This window comes from Micropterus salmoides, unplaced genomic scaffold (assembly GCF_014851395.1).
Source record: "Micropterus salmoides isolate LMB-PRFRI ecotype aquatic unplaced genomic scaffold, ASM1485139v1 Ms_hic_scaffold_21, whole genome shotgun sequence".
NCBI classification, from domain to species: Eukaryota; Metazoa; Chordata; class Actinopteri; order Centrarchiformes; family Centrarchidae; genus Micropterus; species Micropterus salmoides.
The window spans coordinates 21,758,691-21,773,501 of record NW_024041262.1 but is presented as its reverse complement, the minus strand read 5'-3'; the positions used below and the strand labels follow the sequence as shown (position 1 = coordinate 21,773,501).

At 41.8% G+C, this 14,811-nt stretch overlaps 1 protein-coding gene across 1 annotated transcript in view; it reads right to left on the bottom strand.

The window, feature by feature from the left end:
- Positions 1–14,811, bottom strand: part of LOC119915508 (ankyrin-3-like) — a 116,158-nt gene that overhangs the window by 12,324 nt on the left and 89,023 nt on the right. The window contains 5 exon segments of the mRNA XM_038735056.1: positions 986–1,129; positions 1,340–1,471; positions 2,823–2,897; positions 13,849–13,930; positions 14,567–14,593. Coding sequence (XP_038590984.1) covers positions 986–1,129; positions 1,340–1,471; positions 2,823–2,897; positions 13,849–13,930; positions 14,567–14,593 — 460 coding nt within the window.

The following is a 14,811-nucleotide window of genomic DNA, read 5'->3' as shown; positions in this document are numbered from 1 at the left end:
CATGCGCAGTACCGTTTGTTTATGTTGTTACCGTTGAAAGCCTCTATAGGGTTATGAGAAATGTTTTATCATACTTCCAGAGTGATTAAAAAGGTTTCTAAACGTATATTATTTTATTTTATAATCAGCTGTCATCAAAGTTCTGAAATGTCCCTCAGTGGGTCTGTCAGAGTCAGAGAACACTGGTAACTGCACATTTCATTTTCATTAAGAGGAGAGAGAGAAAGTTAGAAAGAGAGAGAGACTTGCGATAATGCTTAAAGCAAGCATGCCAGTATTACAATTGGTTGTTATAATTATGTTTTTATGTATTTTCTAATAGCATATGACACAAAACTGACAAAACGAGATGTGTTGGGTATCAGTTACAATTCTTAACTTGTAACATACACATAAACATAACTATTGTTGAACCAAATTATGAACTAGTGCTCTAACCCATCGGCAAATGTGCCTTAATTATTATCTTATCAACAGGTTTATCTGATACATTTATCAGGTGGGACAGAGACACCAATTCATTTAGTGGCTTACATTTGCTTCAAGATCATGCTTTTGAACAGTTTATAAAACACACACTAAAACGTGTCATGCACCCAAATTGGTACAGGTTTTAAATAAGTTTATTGTTTTATTAATCACCCAAAAATCTATCACTTGCCATTAACATTCCAATGACTGAGTGCTACAAATGATTTGTACTGCCCAGTGTTGGAAAACTAACGCTGGCTGGGGTGACTGCTTAAAAACGACTGATGCTATTTTTACCTGATGGTCCATTAACTGACATGAGCTCAATGAACCCGCTGGGGCATTAAGTCATTTTGGTTACATTCTAATTAACGTTTTTTGGTCAAGCCTGATTGGTTCTGTATTGGTTTACACAGTCAGGTCTGACTATCTGGCTGAGAGAGGAGGTGAAGAAGGGTGAAGGGAAAGACTGAGAGATAGACTGAGAGTTCAGCTAGGGTGGGCTACACTTTACCATCGGACTGATCCGGGAATACTGCGTTATCATCGGCAAAGCAGCGTGTGCCTGAAATGTTACCGTAGTCAAATATGGGCCCTTCCAGCAAAGTCACAATATCCAACCGATTGATCTTAGTCAGCACCGCAGTTAAAGCATCCGCTAGAGAGGAGAGAGAGAGGCAAAAAAATCATATTTACACTAACTTTGAGTTATATCGATTTACTTTCTTCATAAACTTGAAACTGAAGTATGTATTTTGGTATATGAGAATGTCAGCTTGGAGAAGAAGAGCTGGATAAAAGCTATAAGGTCATATCTGTTTCTCTCTGTCACATACAGCACAGGCAAACACCAACACACACTGCTTACTTGTGGCATTTTTACCGTCCCTGTGCACCCATTTCTTTAGGAGCGTGAAGCTCTGTGCTGTCAGGGAATTTGGGTTCTCCACTCTGATGAAGTTGATCTCGTCCACAGAGAATTCCAGCTCCCTGGCCAGCTCTGTAACAGCAACAAACACCACAAAAAATCCCACTTTTCTTGAGAAAATAAAAACATAAAGATGCAGTACTTTGTTGCTCAACGGGTCGGCATTGGCACTAACATTGCAAGGCACAAGAGTCTCATTTCTCTGGAGGTAACCTGTGCTAAAAATGTCTGCACTGCCAAAGAGGCACTGTGATTTATCATCCATTAGTCCTGCGTTAGTCAGTGGCTGAAAAAAATCACAACATTGCGCAAGGGAGTGACACTTCAAAATGCTTCCGGAGATGCCGAAACTCAGTCGTCTTAGATAAATTAGTTATCTGATGAGCTGCTGACTGATAGATCATATGTAGTGTAAACAAACTGATACCACTGGCTATAAAACCACGAGAACATAATGTTCAGCAGATATACTACACTGCAGCTCTGCAACAGTAGCACAAATTAAAAATGGATTAGATTTCCTTTCTCTCACACTCACTCAGTCACTGCAGAGGACAGACAGGCATCCAACTACAACTGTCCACACTCATGCACACTTTCAGATGGACACCCCTGTACACACATTTATGCTGTACTCACACAGAAACACACACACACACGGTGACGCCCACTCACACACATGCAAGCAGGCAGGCGTGGGGCAGTGCTGCAGTGCAGGTGGTCAGGCTTGAACTAAACCGCAGAGGCCACACCCTTATCACTGCTCAAGTACAATACATAAAATCCTCTTACTGTTCCTCTTTCACCCACTCAAACACAAAGATACATGACAAGGAAGAATTTCAATACATTGCTATAAAATCTTTTTTGGAATTAAAATTAATACAATCATTACTGTGTATATTTTTCAGCCCCACAAACTCCTAATGTGTGTCATTATGTTTAAATTTTACCAATAAAATTGGAAAATTACAATGCAATCCAAGTTTAGAGAATTTTCCTACTTTAATGTTGTATCATATGTTTAGTGGTGATGGTGTGTGCACATCAATGCCACTGCAGTGCTGCTCAGTAAAGACATTTTTATACTATATGTCCACCAGATGGCAACAAACACTGTAAAACTAAGATCTGGGCTCAGTCCAGCTCATTCAGTCACGTGGGCGCTCTTTTATAAAACATATACCGAATCCTCTTTGTTGCAAAAGGGGTATTACATATAATGTTTATCAGTGAATACGTTTAATATTATCCCAAGTGCATGAGTCTGTGGCTGAATGCTAAACTGAGTGAGATGAAACCTATTTAACTCCAACATTTCAGCGGTGTCTCCATGTCGTATCAATTAACATAATAAAGACAGTATTATGGCATCGCGTCATGCTTGTTTTTGAGTGAAAAAGTGAGACATGTGTAGACTCACCAGTCCAGCTGAGTCCGAGGTGGTCGGCTACTATTGCCATGCGGAGGTCTGTTCTCTCACAGGGACTCTGAGGGCCTGTGCAAGTAAGCAGGGAAGGGCAGGACACAACCAATTAACTTGCAATATTATGACAACAATCCCCAAATTAATTGAATGGAATTCTCAGTAAGAGATATACAAAAGGGCTCCTATAAAATGGCCGCAGAGGGGATCGATGACATTTAATGAAAGAAACAGATTGGGATTGTGAACTGAAAGTTTGTCTGTTTCAGACTGTAGACATTAATGTGGTTGAATACGTACTTAATTACAGAGTTGTGTCTGTTTTTTTGCCATTTTCTGATGTGATATTCATTTTAAACCATGTAGTGTTGACGACTGAACAAACATAACGACTAACTTTAGCTCACTGTCCCAGGTCTCACCTCTGAAAAAAAAAAAAGAATAGTTTTTCTGGCCAGACTCTCCTCAATGATTCAGTTTGGATAATGTATGCTAGTTCGACATTTAGAGACATACACTTCACTGTCATGCTGAGAATATAAAGCTGGAGCCAGAAGACGGTTAGCATAAACACTGGCATAAAGACTGGCATAAATTTTGCAGTTTAGAGAAGTTGTGTTTTATACAAAAACGTTTGTTGGATAATTTCTTAGCCAGGTGTAGTGTGCCTGATGAATTAGTGTATTTCTCAAAATGTCAAACTATTCCTTTAAGTTTTACAATGAACTGTCCATAGGCCTATATTCTATTTATTTTATCTTAATTATGAAGCCTTGTGAAATGCAGGTATGTCCTCTGGAAGGAACATAACAGAGTAATGTACTGTAATAGTGGAACTTTCCATACCATCTTTACTAGATTAGCTTTCATACTCTGGCTAACAAGGACAACTAAGTAAACATGACATATCAATCTAATTAAATTAGACTAGCAATATTAAAAGATCATTAGGGAGACATCTGATAATACTAAATTAAATCTAAAGAATGAGGATCTGTGTGGCCAGAAAAGGAAAAACACAAACCACAATTTCACACTAAAATGTTTTATGTTCAGTATATTAGTAGTTAGGGTTTAAAGAGTTTTATATCACATCACTAACAACAAACAATCTACCATCAGGCAACATTTCCTCTCACTGATAAAAGCAACCAATGGCTTTAATTTGAAATCTTCACACTTGTGCAGCTGACATTCATCTGATTGTCAAATTCAGCCAGTGAGTTGTTTTCACAGTGTTTAGAGAGAGCAGAAATACCACCAAATAATATCTACAAACCCAGCAAGCAGACCAAAACAAACACAAGGTCTTATCTCCCCAAACATCTGATTTTCCATCATGTCACGGGTAGAAGTGAGTGGTGTGGTGTCATGTGATGAGGTGCAAGGCTAACTTAATCTGTAGTGCGAGATGAAAGTCAGAATGTGTGTGATAGCCTGGACGACCCCACAGTAATGGAAAGGAATGCATACTCACTCCATACCCTCAAGTGTGCTTACTTGCAATCCACTACTGATAATAAACAGCATTTGCTGATGTGGAAATTGTTGTTCCTGTACCTTCCTTGCACCAAAGATATCCCTATAGTCTGTTCTAAAGCTCTCACTAGCAATGAGACAATTAATCCCCTGTCGTTGCACATTTATAGACACGCCTTTCCTTGAGAGAAATTATTCTTTAAACGTCAAACGGTTCACTATTTAGGCAAAATAAAATTTCTTGCTTGATCCAGGGATAAATTTTGAGTATTGCTGATTCTGTCATCGATTAGCCTTTACCTCTTTGTCTAAATCACACAGCACAGGACACAGATAACACGAATGACAGGAAGAAGAAGTGACACTTAAAACGTCACATCACAAAGCATCCACAACAGCTACATGCATCTCATAGAGGAAAGATAAAGTAGAACAAGTGTTTAGAAAGAGTTTACAAACTAGTCTCGTTCTCTGTGACAGGAGCCGTGATTGGTTGATCAACCTGACTCCCTTCCTCCTTCTCCTCCTGCTCCTTCCCTCCAAGTGTCCGCCTACTCTTCCTCCTGCTCCTCCTCATCCTCTCACTGCTGGCCTGCTCAACCTCAGCTCTCACATCTCTAGCAGATGGTGTTGATGTGGTGGTGGTGCTGGTGGAGGTGGAGGTGGAGGTGGAGGTAGAGGTGCGTGAAGGGCGGGAACTTCTAGAAGCTCTAGATGGCTCTGACAAGGAAGTGTTCCTGGTAGTGCTGAGGCTGCAGCTCTCTTCATCCTCAGTGGGCAGTGTTTTCCCCTCTAACTTTGTTTCAACCTCCTTGGGAATGGTTTGGTCCAAAAGGTTTGCTGCCTGGCTATTGGCAGACCTTGTTTTAAAGTTTTGTGAGACCACTGGGCTGTTTTTTCTCCCCGTTGTATTTGTGCCACACCTACCTGGGGTTTTCACTAATCTGTGTTCAATACTGGATTTGCCTTTAGTTAGTCGTTTATGACCCCTGGTGGTTTTAATGCTTCTGTCACTAACCACAGATTTGGTTCCAACCTGCTTCTGCTCTCTGGAACAAGAGGAGTATTTCATTGCTTTCATCATTGGGATTCTAGATTTAGGAAATACATTCTCAAAAGGGTCTAATCTTTCCCTGACATAATGCATTGCATGCTTCCTGATTAAAAATATTTCTTGTACCTTGTCTTTCACTATTGGTTGATGTTGACTGCATAGTTTTTGGCTAGGTACCCTCACTGGTAACCTGGACTTGCATATCTTGCCTTTGACCTCTTTGGCTCCTGTGTTTGTTATTGCTACATTAGTAAAAGCCCTGCATTCCCTGCTGTTCTCCTCTAGCTGACTGAAGGATGCTTCTATTCTGCTGACCTCCTGCAATGGAGAGGGTCCCGAAGAGGACAACAAGTTGAACACAATACTGCCAGTCTGATTGACATCATAATGAACATAATGGGAGTCAGGGATATTGCTGGTATTGCTGCTCCATGCTTGGGGATTGCTAATCTGTTGTGAAGGTGCGCATGAAGAATTTGTGCTTTGGTAATAACACTTCTGATTTTCTGAGGTCCAATCCAAAGGGTCACTCTGTTTGGATGTACCTGAATGAATTCTATGATTTGAATGATAATCTGTAATGCCTGATGGTCTTATATTCATATAGTTATCACACGTGCCTGATGTATTAAAATAAAAATGATCTGTATGGTTTGAGGTTACAGAAAAAGAACTATCTACAGTTGTTCCTGAGGTTACGTCATTTGAACAATCAAAGATGCCTGGTATTCTACATTCAGAACTGCCATTTGAAGCATCTGAGGTTTTACCAGATGACAACTTGAATCCTGCTCTAAAAGTGGAGAATTTAGGCTCGGTGTTGTAAGCTGAGTTTCTGCATGTGCTGTAACTGCCAGTTGCATTTGATATTTCTAGCTGGACAGTAGTAGTCTGAATGGAGACTTGAGGGACTATTAAGGTGTCTTTGGGATCCTGAGTATTAAACTGATCCCTGTATTGTGAGGTGGCATCTACCTGTGGGTCCCTGACCCTGTACCTGCCCGCTGAGTAGTAATGCTCACCAATCTGAAAAAACTGGAGCCTCTCCTCCACCATGTCCCTCTTGCTCATGTCAATCGCACCACTGCGTGTCATCTCAAACATCTTCCCTTCATGGAAGGGGAATGGGTTTGGCTCGCTCGTCGGTGTGCTATCATCCGTTGGTGTTCGGGCTGGGGTAGTGTCTGGTGTTGTGGCCTGAGACTGGTCATCCACTGCCAGTCCAAAAGGCTTAGGCTCACCATTGCTTCCCCGTGTCTCTCCCATATCAACGACTTCTTCTTCTCCACCTTTACTGGGCCAGGGGTCAAAGTCCAGCCCTTTAGTGGCAACAGTCTTAAAAGGAGAGTTAAATTCCTCTTCCAATTTATAACTAAAGTAAGTGTCTGAAAATCCCTCTTTATCGGAGTGTTTTTGTTCTTGACTTTTAACCCCATCTGTTTTTTCGCCATTTGAGGGGGTATCTTTATTGAAAGTGTCCTTTTGATATTCCTCTGGGGTTTTCTCCTCTTCAATAACTTCCAGTTTGGTTGGGGGAAAAGATCGGTCAGTGGACCTAAAAGTGTCTGTTGCCCAGACGTCTCTCCGGCTGTCTGGAAGACCAAACAGCCGTAAATCTGCCTGCTCGCACAGGCCATCATCCTCATCCTGAAGTTCATATCCATCTAGTGAGTCTATCTCTGTCGCATCTGTGTCATGAGAAAATTCAGCCGTTGTGGCTATTGAACAGTCTGTTATTGACTGGTCATTTCCATTTTGTTCATATTCACAGTCATCTCCTTTGCCATTAGAACCTTTAGAACCATTAGATCCATTGGTCCCACCTTGAGGTTCTTTATTGTTTCCATTTTTGTCATGTTTTTTGGATTTAGATGCTTTTTCCATCTTCTTCTTCTCCTCCTCCTCCTCCTCAAGAAATGTTAATTTCTTACAAGGTATTGGTTGGAAGATTGATTCATCCTCCTCTTCATCATTTGATTGACTGTCATCTCCCCCAGGGAGCACCGGGGTAGGGGGTTGGATACGTATAATTGGCTCGGTCAGCAGATGCTTGTCATGTTCTTCCTGTAAGTTCACCTCCATCATTTCTGTCTCAGTCTCTGAAGAGGCACAGGAACCTTTCCTTTCTGGGTCTGAAATTTCTGAAACCGAGTCCAGAGGAGGAGGGGGAGGGAACTCAATATATGCAATACCTTTGTCTTTTGAGACTTCTTGCTGCTCTTGCCCTGTCATTTCATCATGCCTGCTATTGCCTGTTGTTTCTTGCTGGTTGAAATTATTACTTAATTCCTGCTGGTTATCATTCAGTTTTGTTTCTTCCTTATTAGCATTAGCAAGGTCTGCTTGAGTGGCGTGAAAACTACTTTTACTTTCTGGTAGGGCCTCTTTAAAAGAGAAAACAACTTTGCCTTGGTCATCTCCCTCTGATTCTTCAGACACCTCCATAATGGGACTGGGTTTCCCTGACATGAATCCCATAAAGCCATCAGGTGTCCTGGTTGTAAGGTCATAGCTGACCTCCTCAGAGCTGGGGGTCTCTGGTGTAATGGGGCTTTTCCCTGAGCTATCTATGAAAGATACCTGCTCTAGTGTGTCATCATCAGGGCTTATGGGGCTGAGGGCTGAGTTTGATTTCTGTTTGACTGTGTACAGGGCACCTTTGGCCTCTCTCTCTCCCTGCCTTCCCACCTGGACACTGACATAAACGGGTAATGTTTTAATGCCCTTGAAATTCTCTTTGGTTGTTATAGCAGCTGGAGTGGTTATGACTTTCTCCAGTGTTTCCATAGGACTGGGAAGGTTATTGGAGTTGGAATCTTTGGGTGCATTATCTAGAATTTCAAAAGTCAGATTTTCATCGGTTTTTGCTGGGGTTGTCTCGGGACTCGTCTGTATTTTGCTCTTAAATAATGTAGGTATCTGTGAGGGTTTAGTTATTGTCTGTTTCTTTGTGAGCTCATTATCTAAATTAGAAGCCAATCTTACAGGAATTTGGGATTCTGTCTTTTTTCTGAGGTTTTTGTTTAGTGGTTCTTCTGTGTCTTTTCTTGACACTTCAGCTATTAATTCTTTGGAAGCAGACTCGCTTTTTGTGACTTGTTGTACTTTTTAGCATCACTATCTTTTTCTAGTAATCTAGTAGTGTCATGAACAACCTGTGTCTGAACTTTCTGATCTTTATTGCTTTCTTTAATTTCTTGAGTAACACTGGAATGGATAACGTTTCCTTTAGAAGTTGCTTTGTGAGACTCAGTTTCACTAATTTGTCTTTGCTGCGATGCATCGGAGATATTTTTGTTTGGCAACTTGTCTGCTGTATGTTTTGGGGCTTTAGATGTTGCTGATATCAAAGCAGGTTTACTGTTGTCAGTGGCAGCACATATGTCCTTCTCAACATCTTTTTTCAAGCTTCCTTCTGATGTTTCAGATACTTTTGATGCTTTCGCTCCTGCAAAAAACTGATAAACAGGAAGTTTGCTCTCCTGTAATTTCTTTATTGAAGGTTTTGGCTGCACTGGAGGAGGAATTTTGGTTGGACTAGTCTGACTCTGCTTCTGAGCCTCAGATTCAAACTTCATCCTCACAGCACTGACTTTGGATGTTGATTTTACATGAGCGGGTGAAGAGGGTTCAGACTCACTGGTTTTAGTTTGTTGTTTAATTTTATCCTCACTGATATGAGGGAGCGTGGTTTTCTGGGGACTGCTTGGTAAGCTAGAGCTTTTCTTTTCAGTTGCAGTGGTGCTTCCAAATATTTTACCAACAGAAGGCTCCCTGAGTTTGCTTTTACCTAAGGCCTCTTCTCCTGCTTTAGGTTTTGGCTGTGTTTTCTCAGGGCTACTGCAGGCTGAGCTAGGCCAGGACCTGGGTTCCTTTGGGTCACGTCTCACAGGCTTTTTCTCAGGGGACTGCAGCTCATCATTGAGCTTTTCTGTTTTGTCACGGAAGAACTGTGAAACCTCACTCAGTTTTTCTTCAGCTTCCTTTACAGTTTGGTCCACCCTATCCTCATAAAGGAGCTTATCCCTGCTCCTGTCATGTTTATCCTCTGTAAATCGCATCCAAACAGCATGTTTGGGACTGCCCTGTTCTGTGGAGTAATGGAGCACTGTCACCTTATCAAACTGAGATGGTTCATCCCTGTGCAAGAATTTACCAGATTTTGGGGACCCATCTTTTGATGACTTAGAAACAAACTCTCTTTTGGGGCTTCCATGCTGCTGACTCATGCTCTCAGTGCCACGGCTACCACTCTCCTCAGAAACTATGTGGCGGTTTTTGTCAGTCACCATTGCTGAATCCTCCGTGTCAGAGTGAGATGATGACGCGTCAAGTTTCTCTGAGAGGAGCATTTTCTCAGCAAACCTATATGACTCACCTCTAATTTCTGATAGCTCATCATCACAGTATTCTATTGAGTGCTGGCTCAATAGTTTCAGGGCTTTATACGAATCATCTGCTATCAGCTGGGCAGAACTTGGACGACTGTCCTCCTCCTGAGACACTGGGGTGTTAACGCGAGATGTTTCTAAGAAGGAGGGCAGGGATTCTTCGGCAGTAAGCTCCTCTTCTTCCTGCTGGGCCTCATCATAATCAGTAAGTTCCTTAATTCCATGGTCTCCTTTGTAGACATAAAGCTCAGGGTGTTTCTTTGTTTCCCTGATAATAACCTCAGTCGGCTCTGCTGTGCTGTGGCCCTTTTCAATATGAACCTCGATTATCCTTTCAACTTTGGGTTTGGATTTGATGTCTCTGTCAAGAAATCTAGGAGTCAGCTCATCACCTTTGACAGAATCCTGGCTAGCTTTATGTTCAAAAAGGCCTGCCAGTTCTTTAGATGGATCCCTACCTGACTGGAAAGCTTTCATGATATCGCTAACTGACATAGCTTCCTCGATCATCTCTGTGCCATCAGTCAATTGGGGCTTACGATAGACCATTCTAGTAGTAGTAGTAATATGAGTTTCCTCTTTAAGACACATACTTTTATTCATCATGGAGTCCTCTTCTGGCATTTTCATCTGTAAGGTTTTGGTAGAGCTTGTTGAAGCTGCATCTGGCTCCATAGAAGGAGGAGCAACTGTAGCCTCCTCCATGAATACAGGCTCACAAGAATCATCATAGCTCCTAAAGTGGACCTCTTCGGTCCGGGTATCAGTCACACAGGGAGGGATGGGTGAATCTGTGAATAAAGGCTTTGGTCCTGTACTCTCTGCACTCTGAGGAGCAGAAGGCGTCTTTTCACTCCTGGTCTCAAACCCGCTGTCTGACAGGGGACTCTTATCCTGCTCATGAGACAGGTCCTCGGGTGATTCCAAAATGGTGTCCGCCCCCTGATATGATTCAGCAAGTTTGCTTAGGTCCTTCTCTGAGGGAGACCTGAGCATACCTGAGACTGGTGGAGGCATTTTGAGTTTGTGCTCTTGTATCGACATAGATGGTTTGAGAACACGTTTCTGTTTCTCTTCTCCTTCCCTTTTTGCCTCCTCCTCGTACCTATATTTCAGCTCTGCCATTTTGGAAAGGGAGCTAGCACCAATGTCATTTGTTAAAAAATCGACTACTTTAGCTAACTCTAAGTCTTTGCTTGACATGGACTGGTGCTTGAGCAGGAGTGTGTTTTCATCATAATAAGGGCAAGAATCTGAAAGGACACTTCTTTGTGCCTCCTCAATCTCATCTTTGGAAAATTCCTCCCAATCATCCTCTGAGGCCCTCTCTTTAACAGCACTGGCCTTACCTTCACTCATGACATCTTTCTGCAATATCTCACTGACTTTCACTAAATCTTCTTTCACTTTCTCCACTAGAGTAAATGGCTCCTCTTCCTCTAACTTTGTCTCTTTAGGAGTGCCCGTATGTGATGTTTGGACAGTTTTAGCAGCTGTCTGTGTGTCTGTCTGTAAGATAGCTGTCATTCTGATCAGGTCCTCTTTCATGTCTGCTACATCTTTTAGTATCTCCTGGTTGGAAGTTGCAGTTGGGTGGATAATGGGCGGTGTGATAAATGGAGGAGATTTTAGTTGGGACTTTATTTTTGATGCAGTAACACAAGAAGACAAAGAGGAAGAAGACAGGGATGAGGCACGAGGAGAATCAGGCAGTGCCATTTTGAGAGACCCTGGCCCTGGTTTGACAGGGGCCTCTGGGATGACATTGATTAATGAATATACAGGTACAGTCACCGAATTAGATGAAACAGCAGGGCTGGAGGAGGCAGGTACAGATCTCAGAGAACCGTAAGCAGAGCTTGCTGCTGCAGACCTACGCATGGAGGACAGTGATTTAAGAGTGCCATAGCCTGACACAGAACATGAGTCTATAGCTTCATTTATGGCAGCACTGACACTGGAGGTTGCTGCCTGGGTCGTGGCATGGATCCTCTCCTGAAGGCTGTTACTTCTCTCTGAAAGATGGCGAGAAGAAGGTGAGGATGGTGTGGAGGAGGAGGATGGATATTTAACAGGCGAGACCGATCCGTTCATCATGGACAGTTCTGAGGACGCAATGGTTGTCTGCCCAGTTGAGGAGAGAGACGAGAGGGTTGACCTCCCTCCTCTGGATGAGAGTGTTGAATCTACAGGAGTTTTCAAAGAGGACAGGTTGGAGATGCTTTTAACAGGAGAAAGGTTAGGTGCACCGGCCTCTGTCGCAACCGTGGACCCAATGGCAGTTTTAAAAGGCAGATTAGAACTGTACATGTTGTAAGGTGTAGTAATAGAAGCTGATGACCACTCTGGTACAGAGCCATTGGGTATTGAGTGAAGTGGCGAAGTCCTTGATGTGTATGCTGAAGCGAGGCTTTTGATAGATGCTGGATCTGTAGCAGGTTTACATGGGCTTCCAGAGGGCACAAAGTTGGCAGACCCCTGGATAGGGTATTGACCCAGCTGGACAACGGTTTTAATGGGTGAAGGCATAGTCCTGTAAGACCTGATGGGGGATGAGGACACTATGTCGCTAACGGATTTAACTGGGGATGACACAGTAGGTACTGGTGGTGGAGCTCCCAGGGTGGCTTTGGTAGTTGCAGTGCATGCATGTGATGGGGAGGAGAGGGGCCAGGTAGTTTTCAATGGAGAAGCAGCTGGTGAGCCTGCCGGTGAATCGGTAGAGGCGAGGGCACCCCCCACTCCGACGGGCCTTGTTTGGCCAGGGACGGTAATAGGAGCAGTCGACCATGGTGGGTAAGGTCTGGTTGGAAAGACAGGTTTGTGAGGGTAACCAGCAGGCAGTGTTCTTGCTGTTGTGCTTCGCTCAACGGCTGTTTCTTCAGATGAATTTGAAGAAATAATGGTAAAGAAGGAATGAAAAAATAATCCAAAGAATGCGGAATAGTAAAAGGTATGGGGATATTAGGGAAGGAAAAGAAAGAAAAAATGTGAAAGAAGAAGAGATCAGAGGAGGAACAGTTGGTCAGTGACGCAGTCCTGGTATCAAGGAGGGAAAAACAGCAGTTTTATGAAGTGCTGAGATACGATATTTAAGTATTGATTGAAGATGGAGTTATGAAAAGAAACAGTTGTGATTCAGGAAAAACAGCAACAACATCATACTGAACAAATAAATAAAGCACATAGAGCAGCAAAGTAAAATTCCAAAGACAATGGCGCAGACTAACAACTGACAATAGAAAGATGGCAAGACAAATGCACCAGGATTAACACAAAAACAACTTCTCTCTTTGGACTTCAGATGTTCTAAAATCACATATGGATTCTATCTCTAATTTCAATCCGCTTTTGAAAGTGCCTTTTATCTGTTTGTTCCAAAAATTACATAATGACAGATTACCCAAAGAAAATTTTGACACTATGATACAATTAAGCCAAGGGCTGCAGAAGTTTCCATTCTCCTTTTATTATATAACAAAGAAAATGAGACAAAATGTTTTTTCCAAGACTTAGGTTTTGGCCTATTTTGTCATGCAAGCTTGATAAGAACTGGTGACAAGCAGAGAGTGAAAAATTGACAGAAACACCTGAAAGAAAGCCAAACTCAAGACCTCCTCACATGCATGTTTGTTCCACAAAAAGCTTCTACTTCATCACAAAGCCAAAAAGAGCTTTAAATTCAGAGGGGACAAAGGACAAATACAATTTTACTTTGACCTCCTTCCCAAATGCCTATAACATTGTGTTGGTAAGTCAAAGAAAATTTTTGATGTTGCTGGACTTCTAAAACTCAGCAGTGGAAATCAACCAAACAAACCAGAAGAAGTACAACTCACAACGTGGGCAAGCACAGCACAAAAACTTAAAAACCACTCACTGACCCATGCAAAAATATGTACCATGTTGTAAACAAGCATGTGGACAGTGCATGTTATGTAGGATGAGAAATATTCATTTATTACATTAAGTAAGTCACATCTACATATTGATCACGCATTTTGCAGGTTAATTAAAATTGTTAATAAACTAACTTATCCACGAAAATTGGCATTATTATATTCATCAAAGGGTTTGTTAGTGAAAATGTCAAACTCACTCAGTGCAGGCTCGGCCAGATAGCTGTAGCGCTTACGTAAGGCTAGAGATGCAAAGGTATGACGTCGCTCTGGCTTTTCAGTCTGCAACAATAGCAAACAACACATCAGTTCTAGTCACCCTACATTGTATAGTGCTGCCAAATGAGCAACATTTGGACCATATAATGTCAAATTAAAGCAAACTCAATAGTCTGCATTAATTGTTATTAACATAAAAACAAAGCCCATATTTAACAGTTGTGTAATACAGCAGCAAATTCTCCTTTAAGAGTATCACTGCACTTCAATCTTCTATTTTTGTTAGTAGTGGTAGCATTACTTACAACAAGTGCTATGCCAAGCTAGTCAAATTAACTAATTTGGTCATAATAATGCTACAAACTCTAAATTATAAATGCCTAAAAGTGCAAATAATCAGTTTTAAGGTAATGTTACTAAAGGTTTAATCTTGATTAAAAGACAATGTAAGTACATCTTAACTCCAAAGCCACTTGTATAACATACTGTAGAGCGGAAGGGATAAGGATTGGACATAAAACAAACCGTTTTTCATGTCTACAATATATCATGCAAAACTGAGCAGCTAAAGGTTGCTTTAAACAAGGAAAGCTCGTATCGCCCTTGAAGAAGCGGAAAGAATAAGGCTATGAAGAAGAGAGCAGGGCCACTAAAAATCTAGCGCAGAGGATAGCACATGGTGGGGAGGGTGTGGTTTACCTCATCCTCGGCATCTGACTCCATTTCCTGGTTCCCAAGATGCATTGAAGAAACAGGGGGAGTAACATAATGGAAAGCAGGAAAAGAAACATCAGGGTGTGAAAAAGGAGTGATTGACAGAAGCTCAAACTCAGAAGAGAAGCGAAAAAAAAAAAAAAAAAAAAAAAAAAAAAAAAAGTATAAAACGGCAACACTCAAACAAGCAAATGAACTCAAGCCACAAAAAGCCAGCCTAATAATCAAAA